Genomic DNA, 24,446 nt, shown 5'->3' on the forward strand with positions numbered 1-24,446 from the left:
ACACATCAGTTCACCTGACACGTTTAGACTTGTGCCAGAGCAAAGGGGTGATTTATGAATCCATAAAGCCAGAGTTCCACACTCAAATCTGCACAGCCTTTTCCTGCTTGAGTGCCACAGAGTCCACAGAGTTCAAAGAAATCAAAAACAGAATGCAAACCACGCTGCAAAATCTTCTTTCTTCCAAAAACGCCAACAATAAACACCCACGCCCAGCACTCCAACCCTCCCTTTTTTATCAGGGTTTCAGCAGCATCATTAAATTCTGAACAGCTGCTCTCTATTATCTGTTTATAAGCTTGCGCAGTTGTTTCTGCCTTCCCAAGATCCTGTGTACACGGGGATTCAAGATAGTGTTATTCATGATGTCCTCCTCTTCTCAGTCCGAGGACCCTCTAGTTGGGGGGCTAGCTGGTGGGTTGGCTGCACCCATTCCCCTGTCTATCACTTCCTCCTCACTGCCTTCCTCTGCCTGTGATTCGGCTTCACTATCTGAGGCATCTGGCTGCACCTACACTGGTCTTCTATAAACAGATGACTCCCACTGTTCCACATCAAAATCCCCATCTACAGGAGCTGGCCTGAAGCCAACCACAAGTAGTAGTAAGAAATTCTTCATAGGATTCACAATTTGTCTGGTTTGTGATGAATGTAAATGTTCATTTTTTTTGTTCAGCAATAAATGTGAATTCTTCTTCATTGAAAAAAAATAAGACATCCCCTGAATATAAGACATAGTACATCTTTGGGAGCAAAAATTAATATAAGACACTGTCTTATTTTGGGGAAAACAGGGTATGAAGCAATATATAAATCTAAATGCTAATGCTATTAACATTCCTAACCTATACATCTGTTATCTAACCATTTATACCAATCATCCCAGTTTTATAGTATTCTGATTCCCCTTCATCATTTATTGCTTTAGTAAGCCTATCCAACTCTGCATATTCTATAATTTTGTTAATTAAGTATGTTGTTTTTCCACAGCTGAGCGAAGGTAATCCTTGCTGTTATAACTGCAGCTAGAACTGTATTTGCACAAAATTGGAAAGCAGGAAAAATCCCTATAAAGGGATAGATAATTAAGAAAATATTAGAATTTACAATGGCAATTAAAGGAAAAATAGAATTGGATAGATTCTATCCAAAAATAGAATTGGATAGAATATAGATTAAGGTAGATATTAAATTAAACAAAGCAAGAAGAAAAATGTTGACACAAACATTTTGTACCCAGATGACACACTGATAAGATTGACGATGCAATGTTTGATGGGAAAAAGAATCTTTTTTTTGTGCGGGGGGGGGGGTGAAGGGATTATGATAAATATACAGAGGGGATCTTATTGATGACTCGAGTCCAAAATTAGAAAATTTCTAGTTCCATGTCCTAACCAAGAATGGATGGACATTTGTAGAATTCTCAACCTGCCCTTGTGTACATCAACAGAAGTATCTTAGGACAAATGTCACTGTTAAGTTCAGGAGATGATATAAGCATAAGCTTCTCAATTTATGGAAGGAATGCTACTTCACCCAAGATACATGAGGCACATTTTCTCTTTCATCACATTTTCTCCTACCTCCATCATCTACAAACGTCAGCATCACATTATCTGAGTTTGGGAGCTGTTCCAGATGATCCACCTCACCCCCTTGGTTCTTCCGTTTGCTGAAAAATAGAACTAGCTTATCATGGAGCTGATCCTTGGGTAAAGAGAACGCAGATAATCCAGATAGCAGCACTTTTTGGGAACTTTGCTTCAGGGAGATCTGCTGGAATCAGAAGACAGGAAATCTTGAGAAAGTAGAATTTAACAATAGTATTGCATTTATTATTATTATTATTATTATTATTATTATTATTATTATCATTATCATTTTCTTCATCATCATCATATTTTGCTCATTGAAAATTGAAACTCAGTCTGAACATTTAATGATGTGTCATAAATATAATTTGACTGGTACTTATGGCCAGCATTCTAGGTATCAACCAAGTATCTACTTAAAATATAATCCAGTGGTGCATGTGTAGTGAAATTTTTTGCAGTTCTACTGGTGTTGTTGCAGAAAGCTACAATTCCTTTTTTTAAATTAGTATATAATATTGATATATAGTTCTTATACATATTGTTATATGTATAAGTAATAATAATAATAATTTATAAATATATAAAATTTCTTTTAATCACCTTAGTTTATACTTGTTACTTCTATTAATTACTTATCTAAATTTCCCAAATGATAACACTTTTCTATTGTATCACAATATTTCATTATTTTCACACAACTTTGCTTATATTATTACATTACAAGATTACATCAGCCTTTGGGAAAATTCCACAAGGTGGTGCTTTTATTATCCAGTCCTCATTCTCGGTCTTCCTCAGCTTTTCACTCACATAGTTATGTTTATATCTTTATTTACAGATTGAGGTAGATTGGATGAGAAGACAATGAGAAGATAATATTATTTGCAGTTACAGTCCCTTTCTACAATAGACCCTCCAAAACATGCATCCCTTCACAGTCAAAGGTCAAGAACTCACCTTTAAGAATGAGGGCAGCAATAATGTCATAGCTTCAGCCTTCACATGCATGTAGCTCCATTCATCTAGCTGAATGCAATGCTGTCTTATTTGGATGATCCTCCTGGCAACTGATGGAGAAAAGCCATGGAAAAGACATATTCAAACCAAACCAGTCTTTTCTATCTGCATCTCTTTTGTCAGTTCAACAATCTTAATTAATTTCCTCATTCAGAATTTTTGGACCATCTCTGTTATGTATTGTATATAGTGCATAGTTGTCAGTTGAAGTTCTCATTCTGGTCCTCTGTTGGAGTGGGAAAATGCCATCTCCTAATAGGTTGTTTGCCTGATCGGTTTCATATAAAAGGAGCTGTGTCAGTCAGGATTTGTTTAGGCCTCACAGGCAATATGGAATAAAAAACTATTAGAAATCAGTCAGGCCTCCATTCTTGCCCAGAACTTAAAAATCCCATTGCTTGAATGAGAATGCAGGATTTAGGATACTTTGCCAATGAAAAAAAAATCAATTTCTAAAAAGGTATATGATGGTAGTGCCAAAAATACAAAAGGGAGAGTTCCTGAAGTTGGAACTTGTCCTTTAAATGAATTTTCTTTTGTTGATTCTTATTTTTTTAATCTTTGGAAAATATCTGGATCACTGTGTAAGATCAAGTAGTGGTGCCTGCTTGATCAAGCAGTGGACCTCAAAAGGAGTCACTGCCTTCATCCCTTCCAAATTCTCTAATTGCACTCAGTTCAAGTTCTTACTGAAATTTACAGATTGTTTCTGTATTTTAGGCAAGATCATTTGCTCTGAATAGAAAATAAGTTGCTTGAATGAAAGGCTACAAAACATCATTTCTACAAGTAGGAGAGCTTTTCTTCTTATTTTTTTGTTTTGGTATAGAGAAATGTCACCAGTTAAGATATTGGTTAAAAATTCATTAAAAAAATAACAAAAATGATAGCAAAAATATGACAGAAAAACAAAATAAAAAAGTGGAAAAGAAATTGGGCATCCAGAGAGTAAAAAAGATTAAATATTTGGATATATTTAACAGCAAGCTGTATAGCGATAAAAGAAGATAATTATAACAATTTGAATAAAAAATGAATATTATATTTGTTTCAAACAATTCTGATTACATTAAAGAGACCTTTTATTGAAAAGTTAAATAAGACAATAAGGAAATTCTTTTGGCAAGGGAAGAAAGCAAGGATTAAAATGAAACTTCTACAGGAAACAAGATTGAGAGGTGGTTTTGGTGTACCTAATTGGGAAATGCACTATCAAGTAGCAGCATTAACATGGTTGAAAGAATGGATTCTGCTGAGAAATGTAAGATTATTAACTCTGGAAGGTCACGATTTACAAATAGGTTTGGCATGCTTTTTTATGGTATGGCAAGAACAAAATACATTCATATTTTCAGAAGTATTGTTTAAGGAATACTTTGTTAACAGTATGGGAAAAAGTAAAAGTAAACATTATATGAAAATACTAATGTGGCTTTCAATAATGTAAGCACTTGTACATCCAAATATTATTAACTTAAGAAATGTTATAAGATATAAGGATACTTTAACAGAAAAGTGAAAAGTGAAAACCAAACAAGAGCTAGAGATTAAAGACAGACTGGTTCACACATTGGCAAATACAATAAAGATACGAAAACGATAATAAACAAAATGGATTTATTATGGGAACATCAGAATTAGATGAGTTATTGATGAAAAAATTATTAAGAAATTATATAATTATTTGTTACAAATTGAATTAGAGGAAGAAATGGTAAAAGAAATAATGATAATTTGGATGGGGAATTTGGGGTATACAATAGAATTGGATAAATGGCAACAAATATGAGAAAAAATTACAAACTAAACATGACAACAGTATATAAAGAAAAAATGTACAAAATATTTTATAGATGGCATATGTCACCAGAAAAAATATTTTTTGAAAAATGTTTAAAGATAAATCAATAAAATGTTGGAAATATCATCAAATACCAGGTTCTTATTATCATATGTGGTGGATGTGTATAAAAGCAAGAAAATTTTGGATTAAGATACAATCATGGTTAGGAAAAATGGTGGAGGAAAAGCCAGACTTTAAACTATAAATTTTTCTATTAGGAATTTTATCAGAAAAATACAAAAAAGAAAATATATATTTAATAAAATATATAGTAACAGTAGCTAGGATTGTATTTGCATGAAATTGGAAAGCAGGAACCATTCTGCCCCGAGTCTACGGAGAGGGGCGGCATACAAATCTAATAAATTCCTGGAGATAAGAAGATAATAAAGAAAATTTTGAACTGCGCAGAAATAAGCAGATTAATATTAAGATTAAAAGATTAAGGGGATTCATTGTATCACAAGACTTGGGGGAAGTTTTATAGATGGTTAGAAAATGAATATAAATAAAGATGTTCGAATATAAGCAAATGATATAACCAATATGTAACACTTGAAAGGGATGAGGAGATAGAAAAGAGGGGAAGAGAAAATCTTAAATTGGAAGTGTATTAATAGACAAACAGATAAATATTAAAAAAATAGATTAAAGGAATATATATGGAATAAAATTGAATTAAATTTATACAGATCATATTAAAATAGCTGACTATGAATATTTATGTAATACGTCTCTTTCATTTCTTCTGCTTAATATTTTTCTCCAATTTTAAAGGAATGAGCATTGCTATTTAAGGCTAAATAAAGACCCACATGGCAAAGAAAGCTTTAACTAATATCTTAAATGATTTGAAGTCAACATAAATCATGTTATTCTTATAGTATTTTAATTCCCCCCTCCAAACAAATTCATATTCTTTACTTCCATTATGATTCACAACTACTGGCCAACATACTGAGAATGAGAATGTCACTTATGAAGTGGTTGTTCCTACCTTCAGGATCCTCAAAAGTGATGAGAGCTGATCCCCCAAATATAGGGTATCGGATCTGGGGTAGGAAACTCAGCATTTCTGGAAAGTTTTCCATCTTTCCCTCTTCCACATGACCTTTAAACACCATTTCTCTGTCAGGAAGAGCAGCTGGCATCTGGGCAATGCAAAGTTATATATAAGAGTCACTCTCACTTCAAGACACAAATGTACATACACCAAATGCTTTTGCCTCCTGTGTTGGTTTATAAGGCAGAAAATGTGACTGACTGCAATAAATGGGTATCAGGTTCGACTTGATTGGTAGATATTAAATTTCTTATACTTGAGATATTTTTTAAAGAAATAGTAGCGTAAAATAGCAATATACCAAATATAGCAAGCATAGATGAGAAAGTTTATAATTATTTGTAGATGCACTGTGCAAGGAGGGAGTGGGATTTACAAATTTATTTGAGACTTGTCTCTCAACATTCAACCAAAATAGTCAATGAATATTTATGTTGCGCACATTTGTATTATTATTTTCAGTTTTTGTCTTGTCTTTAAATTTTGCCTTTCTTTTTATTATACAGTGATACCTTGTGTTACGAACCCCTCTTCATATGAACTTTTCGTTGTTGGCTTGTCTCGGTATAGCTAGGCTATGAAACCTTTGACATCACCGAGAGAGAATTTTAACAGAGTGTGGATGTGTGATAAAGCCAAGACACAGACTTAGTTAAACAAGTATTATTTACATATAACCAAAATATAGAAACAATCCAGAATAAGCATGAACCAAATACAGGATAATAAGCACTGAGCAATTACAAGATTAGAAGCACAAAGCAAAGTACAACATAGATAATAAGCACGAAGCTAATACAAGAAGATATGCACGAAGCATAAACACAACTCCCCCCTCTCAGGCAAAGTAAGAGAATGACTAAGCAGAAATGTGCATCACAGCTTCATTTGAGGGACGGAGTACTGGTGCCCTCTAATGACGTACCAGCTTAGAATAGTTAACTGTTTAAGTGACAGTACAAGTTTTTTACAGTAGCAACTGTAACAACAGTACATGTTTTTACAGTAGCAACACTGTAACAACAGTACACATTTACAGTGACAAACCCTAACACACATGTACCCTGTACTAACATTCGTGATATGAGCCCAGTGCTTAAGATTTTTTTGCCTCTTCTTCTGAACTATTTTCACCTTATGAACCTGAGCCGTCACCGCTGGGATGCCCCGCCTTCGGACTTCCTTTGTCACCCGAAGCGTGGGAATTCCCCTGAGGCTCCCCTTGCTGGGAAACCCCACCTCTGGACTTCTGTTGTCAGCTGAAGCGCAGGGATTCCCCTGAGACTCCCCTCACTGGAATCCCAGCGCTTTGGCTGGCAATGGAAGTCCGGAGTGTGCTTTGGCTGACAAGGGAAGTCCAGAGATGGGGTTTCCCAGCAGCACAAGGCAAAAGGGGTGACTTTTGGGATGAGATTGCACGCATCATTTACTTTTATATTGATTCCTATGGGGAAAATTGCTTCGTCTTATGAACTTTTCATCTTACGAACCTGGTCACGGAACGAATCAAGTTTGTAAGACGATGTATCACTGTATCATTGTTTATTTTTTATGTAACATCTTATCTTTGAGGGAAATAGAAATATTTAATAGGAAAAGAAAAAAGAAAAACAGGTTTTTACCCATAGAATTTAAATAAAATAATATGGTTTTGCAGAACCATATTTTTTTTTAAAAAAAACTTTAAACCCACTTGTCCTGCTACCTTAATAATTTCTTCCTGGGTTGCATGAAGCTGCTCCTGATATTTCAATTCATTTTCCAATGCCCACTTTTCTTGCTTTAGCTGGTTTGAATCCTTTTTTTCCAACTGAAATATTTTCTGTAGAGAAGAAGGTAGGTCACCAAATCTGAACAAGTGGCATTTCTTCACCACTGGGTGGCAGTCCAAATATGCACTACTGTTTTCTTTGGGAAAACAGATTACAAATTCTAGACAACTACAGTAGAAACCCTCTCCAGGGTTTCTTCTAGTGACAAGATGCCTCAGCCTAGGAAATCTAGCAGGAACAATTCTGGAGATAACAGAATGTGGGAAACAATGGCGTATTTGCCTCAATAGTCCAAACCACAAATTAACCAAGTACATTTTAGTTAAGTGTATTTTGCAAATGTCATTGTGTCCTTTATTGGTTTCCTGAGTCCTTTGAATTTAAACTGGATTGAGCAAACAATGATTAAACACAGGCTGACACAGTTGTTTGGAATATGAAGTTAATCAAGCTTTTCTGCTATTACACATAAAACAGCACATCTTCCTTGCTACAGGGCTCCATGGTTTCACTTCCCCATTAGAAACAGTGACTTCTAATATATTCCAACTGGAATGAAAGAAATTGCCAGAAGTGGCATGGCATACACAGTTCATCTTACTGGATTTTACCCAAGTGTCTGCAAGCAAAAGCTTGCAATATACAATGGCAATAACGGGAAAATTCTAACTTAGGCCAAAGTTCTGAAGAAAAATTATACAGATTAAAAGATCAAGGTTTTAGAAGTCTCTACTTCAAATTTTTCACCCAATGGCTGCAAGAAGAAAGAAGTTATGTAAAATAGGCAACATAATACTTAACTGAAACAACATAAGCATATAAATTACAACATCTAACTTCTTTGAAGCATTGTCAAAATGTTAATTTCAAATTAAAAACATAGTTGATTTTTAAAATGTGGCCCATTAGAGCTACTGTAGTGGGCCTCATCTCCATTTCCTGGAGATTTCTATAGGTGATCAAAAGTAATATAATAATGCAGTCAACATTTTCTTCCATTAAAAGTTTATAAATTTAAATTTAAAAAATCTAAATATACAAGAAGGTTATATGTAATTCTGGATTTAAAATGGTCAGACCTGGAAAGAGGCTTCCTGGGCCTGGGCCTCATTTTCAGCTTCAAGAAGATTTTGACTGAGAAGCGTATATTCTTCTTGGAATTTGACCAAGTCCTGCTCATTTGCCAATGTATTTGCCTTCAAGGATAAGCAATCTCCTTCACAAGTTTTCCATATATCCTGAAATTGAAACCAAATGGCAATCAGAATTTTTTTTCTTATGCTTAAATTGAGACAAAGTTAATTTAAATGGAAGGCTAAAAAGAATCTATTGAGAACAACAGTACTGTATATTCCTGATTCAACAACAGGAATCAATGATGGAATATTAATGTCTAGTGAACCTCATTTGTTATCAAGCACTCAAACTTGACCTTTATGTAGAAGTGTAGATGAGGGTTTCTGAGGAATGACTGTATATTTCCCATAATAATAACCCATATATTTAATTTGAACCACTAAAATAATTATCTTCTCTAAATGCAGTGGAGTACCCCAAGGCCACGTCCAGTACTCTTCAACATCTTCATCAATGACTTGGATGAGGGGATAGACGGGGAACTTATCAAATTTGCAGATGACACCAAATTGTCAGGAATAGCCAATACTCCAGAAGATAGGCGCAAAATACAGAAGAATCTTGACAAACCTGAGCAATGGGTGCTATCTAACAAAATGAAATTCAATGGTGAAAAAAAATAAGGTTCTACATTTAGGCAAGAACAAAATGCACAGGTGCAGTATATGTGGTACATTGCTAAACAGTAATAACTGAGAAGGATCTTGGAGTCCTAGTGAACAACCATTTAAATATAAGCCTGCAGTGTGCAGTAGCTGCCAAAAAAGCCAACACAGTTCTAGGCTACATTAACAGAGGGATAGATTCAAAACCACATGGAGTGTTAGTTCCACTATATAAGGCCTTGGTAAGGCCACACTTGGAATACAGCATTCAGTTTTGGTTGCCATGATGCAAAAAGAATGTTGAAACTGAAAAAGTGCAGAGAAGAGTGACAAAGATGATTGGGGGACTGGAGGCTAGAACTTATGAAGAACGGTTGCAGGAACTGGCCATGGCTAGTTTGATGAGGAGAAGGACTAGGGGAGACATGATAGCAGTGTTCCAATATCCCAGGGGTTGCCACAAAGTAGAAAGAGTCAGCCTATTCTCTGAGGGTAGAACAAGAAGCAATGGGTGGTAGCTGAACAAGGAGAGAAGCAATTTAGAACTAAGGAGAAATTCCCGACAGTTAGAAAAATTAATCAGCGGAACAGCTTGCCTCCAGAAGTTGTGAATACTCCAACACTGGACGTTTTTAAGAAGATGTTGGATAACCATCTGTCTGAAGTAGTGTAGGGTTCCCTGCCTAAGCAGGGGGTTGGACTAGAAGACCTCCAAGGTCCCTTCCAACTCTGTTGTTGTTGTTATCATTATTATTAAATAAAATACCTGGCATCTCTTAATCTCATTTAAGATTTGATCCATCATCATCTTCCAAGGTCTGCTTGCAACAAAGCTGTCACTACCCAAGTGGATGAAGGACTCCTGTGGACCCAAAGATGCTTCACAATCTTCTTCCTACAAAGAAATATGAAGGTTACTACAAAGGAATGGGCAAGAGAGCTGAGGAAGCATAACTTAAGAAAATTTAAAGGATGGGGGGGGGGGAAGGCTTCATTTGTAATAATATAAAGTGTAAGTGTTTCATAAACCAATTCCACTATGTATAAATTACAGTGAAAGCCCTTTCCACCTCGTTTGGTCATAAAGGAAACAAACAAACAAACCACCCAATTCTTTTATTTAAGCACAATCAATTATTGTTTTATGACAATTGTTCCCAAACACATAATCATTTACAGAACTTTTGCAGGCTTTCATATAAGTCAAGATCCATAATATGAATATCTTACAGGTTTTTACCTTATTAAATATCTATAACTAATAAACCATTAATACTACGAAGTGAAACTAATAAGCAGTGCCAATTGACAGCAATTTCAGGAAAAAATTAATATAAGAAGCTGGAGAAATACCAGAGCCAAAAGGGGGAGTTAGAGCATATATGGTAAGTAAAGACTAAAGTGGTGCCAGAGCTTATAGGAGCACTCAAGGCTGCGACTCCTAAGCTGGAATAAGTCCAATAGATCCCAGGACAATATCAGAGCTTTCTATCCAGAAGAATACTATGCTAGGAATAATTAAGATACAGTACTATGCAGAACATTTAAAAACTCAGGCCTCTGGTAGAGGAGCCAAGATTGAGGGATTCCCTTCTCACCCCTAGGGGTGATGTTTGTCTTCCTAGAATAGCTTGGATAGATGATAGATAGGTAGGTAGGTAGGTAGGTAGGTACGGTAGGTAGGTAGCATAGCTTGGATAGCATAGCTTGGATAGACAGACAGACAGACAGACAGACAGACAGACAGACAGACAGACAGACAGACAGTGTCAGGACCCAGGTTAATATGTGAATTCAAAGGCTGGCCTGACACAGTGTGGTAGAAAGAAAATAAACCCACACACACAGGGGAGTGAGAGATTATGCCACGTAGCACACATTCCTTCACGCAGAATCCAAAGTACTGAACACAGGAAGGAATTAGAAATCCCTGCATTGGATTTGTCCTGATGATTGCCATTGTGGGTGTGGGGATAGGAGATGAACTTTTGACCTGGATGTAATCTTAAGGGACCTTAAGTTGGAATGAAACATGCTGAATCCAGATTGGCTTTGTTAAATAAATTGACTCTAAGCTAAAGAAAGAAGACATGGAAGTTCATTTATTTTCTCAGATGCTGGGTCTTGGTTCGCATGACATTATCAATTCCATGTCCCCTGTGTGTGGGGGTTTATTTTCTTTCTACCATACTGTGTCAGGCCAGCCTTTGAATTCACATATTAACCTGGGGCCTGACAGATAGATAGGTAGGTAGGTAGGCAGGCAGGCAGGCAGGAAGGCAGGCAGGCAGGAAGGCAGGCAGGTAGGAAGGCAGGCAGGAAGGCAGGCATATAAATATAAATAGCTATATAGGCCTCTGCTAAACCATAATGTATGAATCGTTTTAAGATAAACAAATTCTTCCCTCTTTCTGGAAAAGCAGAAGTTGCTCATATACATACATACACACATCCATACATATATACACTATACACACAAACTCTGATTCCTCAGATTTTCAGTACTGCTTACTGTATATAAATCCATTGTGGTGATAGTAAAAAATGAAGGATGGCATTTAGAGTACATTTCAAGTCATTCTGCAATTATATACAACTTTTGCACAATTTAACCTGCTTTAAGAGACCATAAGAAATAGAGAGAGAGAATTTAATGCGCATGCATTACAAATCTCTAGATTCATGCAATAACTGGATGGGCTAAATCATATTTTTTCAAATGTTTTATTAATGATTTTATTAAATAAATAAAACCAATATTAAAAACCCAATTTAAAATTACATTTTAAAAAAGGAAAAAGGTATTGAAAAAAAGAAATCCTCCATAAGAAAACAGTAAGAAAAAGAATTTTCTCCCTTCATCCCTAGCAAATATGTTCAATACTAACAACTTATCACTGTCTTTTAAAATATAACTAAATATATCTTGATTGTATACCTCACCTCATTTTCTATTACCTCATCTCTCAATCTTCAACTCTCCTTATTAGCAAATCCAGTAAAAATTAACAAAAATACCTAACAATTAAGTACATAAACTTCTTTTCTATTATATCACTGGCAGGGGAGATACCATAATTATGAAGCAACTGTATTTCATATTTCAAGTGTTACATGAATATAACTTTTGGCAACACCAATTATCTTTAAAAAACAAGGAACAGTGAACACTTATAACAAGTAAACTAGTTAGTTGATATTTTATGATTTTCAAATAATCTTAGGTGAGAAATAGTAAACTTATTGGATACAAATAGTAAATTTATTGAAAATAGTAAATGTATAGGATACAAATCCAATAAACAAACAAACAAACAAATAAATAAAAATAAAATAAAATGAACACTGTCTAGATCAGCGGTCCCCAAACTACGGCCCGCGGGCCGGATGCGGCCCGATGAGGTCTTTTAACCGGCCCAGGGCGGCTCACGAGATTTAACTGATCAATATAATAAGCTCCGGAATCTCCTGTCCACTCACCGCGGTCGGCTGCTGAGCGAGGAGAAGGTGGAGAGGCAAGGGGGCGGGGAGGAAAGCGGGCCTGCAATTGGTCTATTTATTTCTCGCCTTTAGGGAGAGAAACTGTTGCTGCCCTATGGCAGAGCAGCAACAGTTCCTCTCCCTAAAGGCGAGAAATAAATTAGCCAATTGCAGGCCCGCTTTCCTCCCCGCCTCCTTGCCTCTCCACCTCCTCCTCCGCGGTGAGTAGACGCGAAATTCAGAAAAATGCGATGGCAATTGAAAAACTGTCCACTGAGTGTGTGCGTGGGGGGAAGGCGGCTGCTTGAAAATCCCTGACCTCCCTCGCCTCCCCCCCCCCACGGCACAAGGCAAGCACACCTCGCCACTGACACAGGCTGCGGGGACCGCCCTGTCCCCCTTCAGGGCCTCTTTGACAGCTCTCGGCATCAGCGGACGCCATGGCATCGTTGTTGTTGTAGCAGCCACCCTGCACTGGCCAGTAAAGTCAGCTGCCCGAGAAAGCAGCGCAGGAAAGCGGTGCATTTAAAAAGCGCAGGGCAGCCGCCGCAAAAACAACGGCCCAATGGCGGCCGCTGAAGCCGAGAGCCCGCTCTCCAGCCTCAACACCAGGCTTCGGGCGAACAGAGCTGTGCGCTGGCGGCGGGAGCTGTTGGGGAGGGCTCTGCGGGGAAGGGCTGTGTCAGCGGCGAGGTGGCCGCGCCGGCATTGTTCCTTCTAAGCTGCTTGCGCGACCACCTCGCACAGAAACATTTGCCCCTTTGCCCCGCCCCACCACCCATTCCTGCAAGTAGAGGTCGGGCGTGTTACCGGGAGGTGGAGGCGGCGTGGGGCCGGACGCTGGGTGCCGCGGGGAGGACAAAGGACTGAACGTGGTAACTGCCTCTCAGCTGCAGAGCCGAATGGGAGCAGAGGCAACAGCGGAGCCCGGCGCTGGGGACATGCGGGGCCGCTCATCCAGGGGGGCGTGGACCGGCAAGCCACCCTCCGTTCTCTCTCTTTCTCTCTCATACACCACGCCGGCAACAAAGAGAGAAAGAGAGAGAGCGGAGGGCGGCTTGCCGGTCCACGCCCCCCTGGATGAGCGGCTCCGCATGGTCCCAGCGCCGGACTCCGCCGTTGCCTCCACCCCCGTTCCAAAGAGGGGAGGGGGGGAAAGAAAGAAAAAAGAGCTCCAACTTGGCGGAAGGCAGGAGGGCAGAACCGAGCGTGCTGCAGCAAGTTTGCTTGGCTTTCTGGGGCTTTTTTTTTTTCTCCCCCTCCACCACTCCACAGTCCCAGAAAGCCAAGCAAACTTGCTGCAGCACGCTCGGTTCTCCCCTCCTGCCTTCCGCCAAGTTGGAACTCTTTTTTTCTTTCTCCCCCCCCCCCCCTCTTTGGAGGTGCAGATTTTTTTCCCCTCTTCCCAATCAGCAAGCGCGCGTGTAGATAAGTCCAACCACTTCCACCCCACCACCCGTTCCTGCAGGAAGAGTTCGAGCACGCTACGCGGAGGCGGCGTGGGGCTGGGCGCTGGGCACCATGGAGGGCGAAGGGGTGGACGTATGTTGGTCCTTTGAAACCGCCGCCGCCTCCGTTCGGGTAAATTCAGGGGGTTAGCTGGAGAGGCGGCGGGGGCGACGGCGAAGTCCAGTGCTGGGGCCATGCAGAGCTGCTCATCCAGGGGGCCGTGGACTGGCAAGCCGCGCTCCGCTCTCTCTTTCTCTCTCTGTTGCCAGCGTGGTGTATGAGAGAGAGAGAGAGAAAAAGGAGGGGAGAGAGAGAGAAAGCAAGATAGAGAGAAAGTGAGAGAGAGAGAAAGAGGGAGAGATAGAGAGGGAGAAAGAGGGATAGAAATAGAGGGAGAAAGAAAGAGGGAGAGGGTGGGAGGGAGAGAGGGAGAGATAGAAATAGGGAGAGAGAAAGAAAGCAAGAGAAAGAGGGCAAAAGAGGGAGAGAGAAAGAGTGAGTGAGAGACAGAGAAAGAAAGAGAAGAGAGAGAAAGAGGGACACAGAGAGAAAGAGGGAGAGAGAAAGGGGGATAGATGGAAAGAGTGAGAGAGAGAAAAAGAGAAAGAGAAAAATGAGAAAATTATGGAGAGAAAACGAGGGAGAGGAAAATGAAACAAATGAGAGAGAAGGAAGAAAAGAGAGGGAAGAGAGAAGTAGAGAGGAGGGAGGGAAGGAAGGAAGGAGAAATGGAATGAGTTTCTTTATTTAAGTTTAAATTTACTTGTTAATAAAAATGTATAAATTACTTTATTACTTAATTACTTCTTATTTTAAATATTGTATTTGTTCCCATTTTGTTTTTTACTTTAAATAAGATATGTGCAGTGTGCATAGGGATTTGTTCATAGGGGTTTTTTTATAGTCCGGCCCTCCAACAGTCTGAGGGACAGTAAACTGGCCCCCTGTGTAAAAAGTTTGGGGACCCCTGGTCTAGATCCTGGATATTGAGATAGTATTAGACAAGTCATAACTCCGCTCCATTTGTTCATCAGGATCGGCAGGTACTTTTATACTTCACAAATTTGTTTAAATATGTCTTCAATATTCTTCTACCAACAACAGACTTTTACGGTAAAGATGATCCTCCTCAAATATTATCACACTGTCTATTAGAGTTAGTATATGTTGTTATCAGGTAATATTATCTTATTAACTTTGTTTTCAACAACTCTTTGGTAATTGCCCAATCATTTATTTACTGTCATAATCAGCAATCTCCCACACATCCAGGCCAGAGTAGAGTTGATCTGGCCTGTGTTAAATCTTTAAAATAATAAAATATAATTATTATTTCTTACAGCTGTCTCATTCATTTTGGTATAATCTGATAATGAGAGACCAAGAGAAGTCAGAATGTCCATGAATAGCTCTAATAATACTATCTAGCAATGTTAAGCCTGAGTATGCTGTTGTTTTCTAGAATTACACTGAGCCTTTTAGCAGAAGATAGCATTTATATCACTTAACCTTTTTTTAAAGTAAAAAAAAAAATCAACTAGATGCCTGAAATATCCACAAGTTAATACAATATCACCTCTATCTAGCAAGTGTGCAACTTAGGGCATTATAGGTTCTTTACCTATCATAACAAAATAGATCACAATTAACAGAATTGGATATAGTGCTCTTACTTGGCTATGATCATTCACAGTGTTTGGGACAAATGGTGTATGAAACCTAACTGTTGAGGTAGTTTACCATTTGTCCCATAATTGTTAATCTGGACATCCTATTCAATTTGTATGTCTGATTGCCTCAACCTCTCCCCCTTCCTTCCTCATAAGAAAGGGCTAAGTTCCAAGGCTTGTGAACTGGTATCCTAACATCACACCACAATCAAGCCTCTTCAAAAGGACGAAATGAATAAAAGAGAGTATGAGCTTGGTTGTTTTCTTGTTGACTTTTCATTACTTAAACTGGATGGTTTTTTCAGAGCTAGCACTGATGTTACCTATTTTGGATAATAAATAGCAGCAAGAAAACAACCAAGTTCAATTTTATGGAGATTCTCAGTCAACCAGGCCTGGTTGTCCTAAAAGGTGTTTTTCAAAAGGCAATGGGACTTTCTGTGTTTTTTCCTTGAACACATTTCGTTTCTCATCCAAGAAGGGAAACGAACTGAAGAAGGTTCTTGGGTGAGAAGCGAAAGGTCTTCAAGGAAAAAACAAAGAAAGTCCACTTGCCTTTTGAGCAGCATCCAGGACAATCAAGCTCAGACAGCACCAAGGACACCCACACCCCCACACCCAGTGAAGGGCTATCAAAAATTTTACTACCACACTGTGGGCGTGGCTTATGCAGGACGCCCGGCATTTTCTTTCAACATCTTTCAGGACAAATTGGGTTCCCTGGAGTAGAGCTCCATTTTTGCTACCCCACTGCGTCCCTCCCCCTCCGGGCAGCAGCCCAACCTTACCCACCCACCCCCACCCCAATGAAACTGTTTACAGCGTCTTTCTTTCCCAATCTCTTTTGATCTAAGAACAAGAGCACCCGCATTTCGAGAGGCGTGTCACGACTGCAGGAGAGATTAACACCGTCGCGGTCACCGAACGCAATTCTTCCTTAAAAGAAAAGCGGGATTTTGTAGATTTTTCGCAACTTTAGGGAAGAAAGTAACTACCTGGTTCTTGGACCGCTCCAAACTGTTTACAGTACTGTACCTCCAAAATCTGTGGCGCTTTCTTCTCGAAGCTCGCTTCCACTTTCGATTCCTAGGACCTTCGACTCTTTCCCGTCAGCCCTCTTTCGGGCAAGATTACCAGCTGATCGAGAAAAGAGGCGAGTTTTTTATGAGAACTTTTCTAATGCTGTATTTGGTCCTCTGCCCTGCGGGGCTTTAATCAAAAAGGTCTAAGTGAAATTCTACTTCGAAAGGATCCGAAAACCTATCCAGTTCGGTCTCCTGTTGCACTCATTCCCCTTGTCTCTTAACTTCTGCCCCAACATCGGAGCCGTCTCATAAGTTTCAGGAAATGGATACTGAACTCCGACTTGTTTGGCTGGCTGGCTAAGCGCTTTCTTGTTTTTTTCAATCTCTCCTTGGAACAGAACAGAATAACTACGTTGGTAGGGACCTTGAAGGTTTTCTAATCCAAACCGGGCTTAGTCAGGAAACCGTTTCAAATGGTTATCCGTTTATTTAATAATAATAATAATAATAATAATTTATAACAGTAATTTATTAGATTTGTATGCCACCCTTCTCCATGGACTCGGGGACTTACAATATTAAAAGCAATAAAGCCATGAAAATATTTATTTAGTCAAGTACGTATTGGTAATACAGATATAACAGTATCTATATATACTAGTAGTAAGAGAAACATTAGGACAAGGGACAGAAGGCCTTCTGGTGCTTACTGAGCTCTTAGGAATCGGGAGAAGTCAACAGTGGATAGTCAAGCAGTGAAGGGCTACCAAAAGTTTTACTACCACACTGTGGGCATGGCTTATGTAGGACGCCCTGCATTTTCTATCAAGATTTTTCAGTGCAAATTGGGTGCTCTGGGGTGGAGCTCCATTTTCTCTACCCCACTGCATCCCCCAACCCCCTCCCACCCCCGCAGTAGCCCACCCTTGGTCTTAAGAGTAAAGTTTTGGGGGTTAGATAATATTACTGTCAGGTAGTGAATTCCATGTATCAACTATTCGGTTACTAAAGTTGTATTTCCAGCAGTCGAGTTCAGATTGGTTTTGTTTTGTACAAATAGAGCAATATACAGTATAGCTTTTTTCCTATTCAGTAATTGTTGTTCAAGCATGACAGGAATTAGAATTCAATGCACATTTTAAGAACCAGTGTTGGAAAAATTAAAGCTACAAACTTACTCTTATTTTCTTCTCCTGTTGCACTCATTCCCCTTGTCTCTTAACTTCTCTCTCCCACATGTAAACTAGACCAACTTCAAGCTAATACATCTTAAACAACTTTCAGGTACCAAGATAGTTTTTTAATTCTATCACAAAGAAAATAATAAAAAGCCTTTATTTTAAAAAAGTTCCCCTTACTCAGGGTGCTACTGAAAAAAAAAACACCAGTTCAAACAATTTTTGCTCTTACTCCATCCAGCAATTTATTTGTACTGAATACTGAAACCTCAGGAGGAAAATAGTGTACATTTACTGTAGTAATAATCATACACATATCATTTCCTATTTATGTTTTCCTCATTCTGTTATATAGCACCTAGCATAGTTAAATATTGGAGATTTATTTTTGTCTATTCAGTTATAGTTCTTCAGAATCCCCTGAATCATAATTAGAAGACAGATCTCAATTTAAATTTGTCCCAACACATTGGAATCAGACCACATTTTGTGTATTCTACTCTTTACTGTACTTGACAGTGTATTTCATTAGTCCATGGGTGTCAAGACCTAGGGTCAGGATCTGGCCCATGGGGTACTTAGTTCTGGCCCGCAAGGCAGCCCTGAAAACAACGGACTGGCCTGGAGTGTCTCTGCCAGCAAAAAGAGAGCTCGGAGTGGTCATGGGCAGCCCTCCGGAACTAAGTTTTCGCTGGTAGAGGATTGCAGGCCTTTGCAGCTGAAAACAAGACAGTTCTGCTAGCAGAGCACTCGGCCTACCAGACACCCCCTATACGAGTGATGCCACGCCCACCCCAGCACTCTGATGGCAAACACAACCCTGATGCAGGCCTCAATGAAATCAGCTTGGTCTAATACTACCAGATCTGGGCAAAAATTTAGACAACCAGCAGATGGCAGTAAAGCTCTATAGCAAATTCTATTGCCTTTTTCAGTCAACTGGATTTCTGCAGGTCAGTTCTAGTAACCTAATTCAAACTACCGTAATCTATGAAGGAGGAAGTTTGCAATACAATTACAGAGAAATAGGGTTTTCAAAAAATTTATTGATTCAGTGGAAAACAAATCAGAATCTGAGCTTCTGGAAAAACCACTTGTTCTTGCCTGTCTTGTATCTGAAAGAAAGAAAACAATTTTGTTAATGGTTCTGTAAATCTCTATGTTAAGCATCAGCCAAAGAAGTCATTTCATGTATGAAACAAGCTAGGCAAGCAGTAAGTTTATATGATTGTGAATTTTAGGACTTATAGACCTGACATATTTAGAGGGGAACCAGTATGAAAGATTATATGATATAAAGCAAGAGATATTGTCAGAAAAACAGAAGTTATAAAAAAAGCCGAATCAACCATCAGAACATATGGTAAATTCCTTCTTAATGTATTTCCTTTATTAGGACAATTCAAAGTACAGGTAACCTTGATCTACAGCCATTTGTTTAGTGGTCACTTGAAGTTACAAAACACTGAAAAATGACTTATGACCAGTTTTCACTTATAACCATTGCAACATACCCAATCAATATTTGATACCCCCACTGGGACTTGAACTTGCAACCTTTGCCTGGTAAGGCAGAGAATTAACCTCTAGGTTACAGTATCCAATCCCTTCAGCTCTGTACCAGGGAAGGGGTTACATGTTTTTTGTGTCCAATCACCCTGGTATATTGAAGGAACATCACAGCTCCTTTTTTGCCTCTAGGCCCAACCCACGGAATGTGTGTGTGTGTGTATGTATGTATACATAAACACACACACACAGAGTGGTACCTCTACTTAAGAATGCCTCTACTTAAGAACTTTTCTCGATAAGAACCAGGTATTCAAGACTTTTTGCCTCTACTTAAGAACCATTTTCTACTTAAGAACCCAAGCCAGGAAAAATTTCCCAGGAAATTTGAGAATGGCACAAAGGCCTGGCCAGTTTCCTGCCATCCCCTTTAATTCCGGCCATCTCGGGCTTTTCTGGGCTGCCAGAGGAGCCTTTCGGGGTGCTTAAGGAGGCTTTGGCAGTCTAGAGCATTTTCCTTCCTCTGGGCACTTGGAAAGGGAATAAACTTCTGCCAGCACCCAGAGAAAAGAAACGCTCCCTTCACTCTGGGCAGCCCAGAGTGAACGGAGTGTTTTCCTTTCTCTGGGGGCTGCCTCAGAGTCCCTCTTTTTTTTTAAAGCCTTAAAGCCTTCTTCCTTCAGCAGTGACTGTCCTCCTCCTCCTCTTCTTTCTCCTCCTCCCACCCAAATTCCAAGCTTTTATTTCTTTCCTAATGCTTCTACTTAAGAAAGTTCCTATGTAAGAACCTGGTTTTGGAACGAATTAAGTTCTTAAGTAGAGGTACCACTGTATGTATGTATGTATGTATGCATGCATGTGTATGTATGTATGTATATATGTATTTGTTTTCGTAGATTTTCACGGGTACAGGTATGATGGTCTTGGTATATTCAAGGTTTCTTCCCGTGTAGGATTTAGAAATTTCTGGCAACGTTTCGACGAGGTCCCACTCGTCATCTTCAGGCTGGTGCTTATGTGTGTGTGTATATATATATATGTGTGTGTGTGTGTGTTTGTAGATTTGGTACATGTTCGCCCTAGCACAAGGATAAAAGCACCAGCCTGAAGATGTCGAGTGGTACCTCATCAAAACATCACCAGAAATCTCTGAAACATACACGGGAAGAAACCCAAATATGCCAAGACCTTCATACATACATACATACATACATACATATGTCACATGTTTTTTTTGCTGAATTTGAAAATTAAGGGAGACTAGGATATATCTATTTCTGCCTTATTTTGGCCTCATCAGCTAGCCATACCCACTGGGACTTGAACCTATGTATGTATGTATGTATGTATGTATGTATGTATGTATGTATGTATATATGTATGTATATACATAGAGAGAGAGAGACACACAGCTTGGATTCAACTGGAAACATATCATTCCAAATTCACCTTTCTTCAAATTTCACTTTGGCCTCTCGCCGTGCTTTACGTTTTAGAGCAGGATCTCTAAATACATCCTTGTTGACAATGGTTTTGTCCAGGGGAATATCAACAGAGTACCTAAACAAAACATAAGAAGTGAGGAAATTATAAACCCAGAAACACGTTTGCCTTCCTGCCTAGTTTTCATTTCAAGTTCACAGCTGAAATCAGAGCACAGGAGATTGAGCCAACTATTGCTCTTGATTACAAAATATAACTATAGCCCTACAGACTTTCTTTTCCTCCCGACACATAATATTCTTCCAAATTTTCTTTTGCTTCCAACTCACCTGGTTGGCATCAAGTGGTTGTAATTGTAAACCTTAACAAAGGACTTAATTTTGGACCTTTTAGCAATCTTCTTCTTGCCCATGCTGGCTGTTACTTTGCGTGGGTAACGATCAATACCTGCCACCAAGGCATGGCTGTATGGACGGTCTGAAGTACCATCATCTATGTTCTGTAATAGAAACCCATTAAAAAAGTCATCATAAGCAGCATCTACTACAGTTTATAATAATGATACTGTTAAGTAATCAACTGCAACTTTATTCAAGAGGAAAAAAATAGTACTATTTTTGTTTTGTTCTGAACAGGAAATTATTTGGGCCCAGTCAATTAAAAAAACAATTTCATACTCTTTCAGTTGATCACCGTGCAATTACCATCCAAGTCTGTCTTTGCTTTACTTAGTTCAGAATTTACTTTTATGGCTTTAAAAAAATGTATGTTATAATAAAATGTGCCTATATATATATACATAAACTCCAATTTTAAAAACTATAAAGTGGAAAAAATGAACTCTGCATCAAGTTTATTAAGACTTTATATCTCAACTGAAATCAGAGATCAATTTTAAATCATGATACATAACTATACATAATATATAGCTGATTGACAGTTAGTGACCCTTTATCACTTTCTAAGATCGCTTTAAAACAGAATTTTCAATTATGATATTCAAAGCCCTTGATTTTCCATCTTTACTGTTACTGTTCCTGATACCACTTTATTATGGTTATGTAGTTTTTATAATACTATTTATATGTCACCCTACAGTGGCTTTGACAATGTAAAGTGTTCCAAAATGGTGGTTTATTATTGAAATAAATAAAATCTAAGATAACACCATCTAACAGTATTCCATTAATTTGGGCATAACTTCTAGAAAATAAATTGGCAACACAAGTCAATCTTGGAAAAAGCAAAGCTGGGTAAAGACATGATTAATATTTAGATGGGAAACCACCAATAAATGCTGTAGAGTGGAGTATAGAAAAATATTCTGGAAGAAGACAGTGGCAAACCACTCTCATACTGCTACCAAGATATGTTCATGTGGTCATCGAGAGTTGAGTTCAGAGAGGCTTTACTAAACTACTTGGTGAAGAGATCTCACCTTAACAATAACAGCTTTGCGTCCAGAATAGCGTCCAGCTAAAACAAGAACGACCTTCCCAGGTTTCATAAACTTGCCCATCTCTTGAGTAGAGAATTAGAGAATTTTTAAAATAATATCATACACAGAGACATTTATTTATTTATTATTTATTACTTAGATTTGTATGCCGCCCCTCTCCGAAGACTCGGGGCGGCTCACAACATGTAGAAACAAATCATGGGTAATCAGACAAGTTTAAAATGTTTAAATATTAAAAACCCCATATGCTAACAGACACACACACAGACATACCATGCATAAATTAAACGTGCCCAGGGGGAGATGTTTCAGTTCCCCCATGCCTGACGGCAAAGGTGGGTTTATCACATCGATATATCACATCGATATATCACATCGATATTGAACATTTCCTTGCATCAAGCCTATCTCATTCATCCATATATAAATATGGTTTTATCTGGGAACGGGACAAACTAGAATATATATTTTATCTTAGCAATCAGAGGAATGATCAATGATGGTTGGGAGGAAGTTTGATTATCAGCAGGATTAAGTTAATGTCATAAACCCCAGAGCCAAGGTATTAGTAAAGTTAATGCCCTCTCACATGAAGCTTTTGCTTTATTTATATTTTAAAATGGACAATACATTTATTCCAACCTTACCACGAAGGGTGGGAAAAAACATCAGTCCTTAAAATAATATATTTCCTTCTCTAGTGCCGGCACACCACCAACCACGAGAAACGAAATTCCTTATCATAGTTAGTTATTGCACTTTCATATTTCCAAACCTCCCAAACCATCAGAGATATATTTGACACCTTTCAGCTGTCCCACCAACCTGACTTTCCAAATAGTTCGAGAGGATTACAACGGATTGCTCCACAACAGCTACACCAATCTTACCGAAGGTCTGTCGTTTCCAGGAGAAGCCGGAAAAGGAGGGATATGTAACTTCCTCCGACTTTTCACCCTTCTGATCCCACTGCGCACGCGCGCTTTCGCTCAGCGTGCGGGCGTACGAGTGGTTGATTTGGGATTTCCGTTTACCTGAGTATTTGAAAAGTAGTTTCTCTCGTCTAAGATTGAAATTTCCCTTTAGAAAATGATTAAGAAATCTAGGATCTACCGGTAAGAGTAGTTCTGCAATTATGTGTTTAGCTTAGTATGTTTACTACTAGTTCCTTTGCCTCCCCCCCCCCCTCATACTACGGTAAGCATTTAAAAGCGGCAAGTCAGATTTCGAGAGCAGCCAAATCTAGAATGACAATTGATTCCATTTGTTAATCTTTTTTAAAAAACAGCCACATGGTAATACAAAACAGAATGAAGTAAATCAGGAGCCTCCTTTCCCCTTTTCATATTGAATTGTGTATTAAACAAAGGGGAGAAGAGTTAGTCAACGTAAGTAGTACGATCAATTTATTTCAACATCTAAACACTTGCCGTAAAAAAAGTCTTTACCAGGACTACTTGAATTGGCTCAAAAACAATTTAGAAACTTGCTGGACATAGTAGAGGAAAATAGCCTATCAGTCGGAGCAGGATGAGCTAGCCTGTTTACCTTAATAGAATAGATAAAACAGAATTCTTTATTGGCCAAGTGTGATTGGACACAGAAGGAATTTGTCTTTGGTGCATATGCTCTCAGTGTACATAAAAGAAAAGATACATTTGTCAAGAATCATGAGGTTCAACACTTAATGATTGCCATTGGGCCAATTAAGCAATCAGGAAACAATATTAATAGAAATCTTAAGGATACAAGCAAGAAGTTCAATTCAATTCAATGTATTAGATTTGTATGCCGCCCCTCTCCGAAGACTTGGGGCGGCTCACAACAATAATAAAAACAGTATAACAATGGAACAAATCTAATAATAAAATTATATTAAAAAACCCCAACAATTTAAAAACCATACAACACATACATACCAAACATAAAATATAAGAAAGCCTGGGGGAGATGTCTTAATTTCCCCATGCCTGGAGATATAGGTGGGTCTTGAGTAACTTGCGAAAGACAAGGAGGGTGGGGGCCGTTCTAATCTCCGGGGGGAGTTGATTCCAGAGGGCTGGGGCCGCCACAGAGAAGGCTCTTCCCCTGGGGCCCGCCAAACGACATTGTTTGGTCAATGGCACCCGGAGAAGGCCAACTCTGGGACCTTATCGGCCGCTGGGATTCGTGCGGTACAGTCCTAAGTGGAAGGAAGT

At 38.7% G+C, this 24,446-nt stretch overlaps 2 protein-coding genes across 6 annotated transcripts in view; both read right to left on the reverse strand.

Annotated features, from left to right (window-relative positions):
• IFI35 (interferon induced protein 35) overlaps nt 1-16,972 on the reverse strand; it is a 102,487-nt gene extending 85,515 nt beyond the window's left edge. The window contains exons 1-7 of one of the 4 annotated variants that reach the window (XM_070727017.1): nt 16,670-16,972; nt 9,802-9,930; nt 8,373-8,531; nt 7,227-7,343; nt 5,456-5,609; nt 2,556-2,665; nt 1,587-1,776 (exon numbers count right to left, since the gene is read on the reverse strand). In XM_070727017.1, coding sequence (XP_070583118.1) covers nt 1,587-1,776; nt 2,556-2,665; nt 5,456-5,609; nt 7,227-7,343; nt 8,373-8,531; nt 9,802-9,843 — 772 coding nt within the window. In that variant the 5' untranslated portion in view covers nt 9,844-9,930; nt 16,670-16,972. Of the gene's footprint in view, nt 1-1,586; nt 1,780-2,555; nt 2,666-5,455; nt 5,610-7,226; nt 7,344-8,372; nt 8,532-9,801; nt 9,931-16,629 lie in introns of all 4 variants that reach the window. The other 3 variants (XM_070727014.1, XM_070727015.1, XM_070727013.1) reach the window with 3 other exon arrangements.
• Nucleotides 16,973-18,863: 1,891 nt separating this feature from the next.
• On the reverse strand, nt 18,864-23,215 carry RPL27 (ribosomal protein L27). Of its 2 annotated transcripts, none has more exons than XM_070726714.1 (5): nt 23,139-23,215; nt 22,228-22,310; nt 21,119-21,288; nt 20,796-20,906; nt 18,864-18,952 (listed from the first exon to the last, which is right to left on the reverse strand). In XM_070726714.1, exons 2-5 carry the CDS (start codon nt 22,306-22,308, stop codon nt 18,904-18,906), a joined length of 411 nt encoding a protein of 136 aa, XP_070582815.1. In that variant the 5' UTR covers nt 22,309-22,310; nt 23,139-23,215; the 3' UTR covers nt 18,864-18,903. The 2 variants fall into 2 exon arrangements, with proteins under 2 accessions (XP_070582815.1, XP_070582816.1); XM_070726715.1 differs by having other exon boundaries at nt 23,074-23,162.
• Between the last annotated feature and the right edge of the window lie 1,231 nt (nt 23,216-24,446).

Source organism: Erythrolamprus reginae, chromosome Z, assembly GCF_031021105.1.
Source record: "Erythrolamprus reginae isolate rEryReg1 chromosome Z, rEryReg1.hap1, whole genome shotgun sequence".
NCBI lineage: Eukaryota > Metazoa > Chordata > Lepidosauria > Squamata > Dipsadidae > Erythrolamprus > Erythrolamprus reginae.

Bases quoted from the DNA above. Each gene is read 5' to 3' on its own strand.
- RPL27 (XM_070726714.1), bottom strand. From the start codon at position 22,308: ATGGGCAAGTTTATGAAACCTGGGAAGGTCGTTCTTGTTTTAGCTGGA. The intron at 21,289-22,227 runs GTGAGATCTCTT...TTTCTATTACAG, and splicing joins GCAAAGCTGTTATTGTTAAG to AACATAGATGATGGTACTTC. The intron at 20,907-21,118 runs GTGAGTTGGAAG...TGTTTTGTTTAG, and splicing joins AACCACTTGATGCCAACCAG to GTACTCTGTTGATATTCCCC.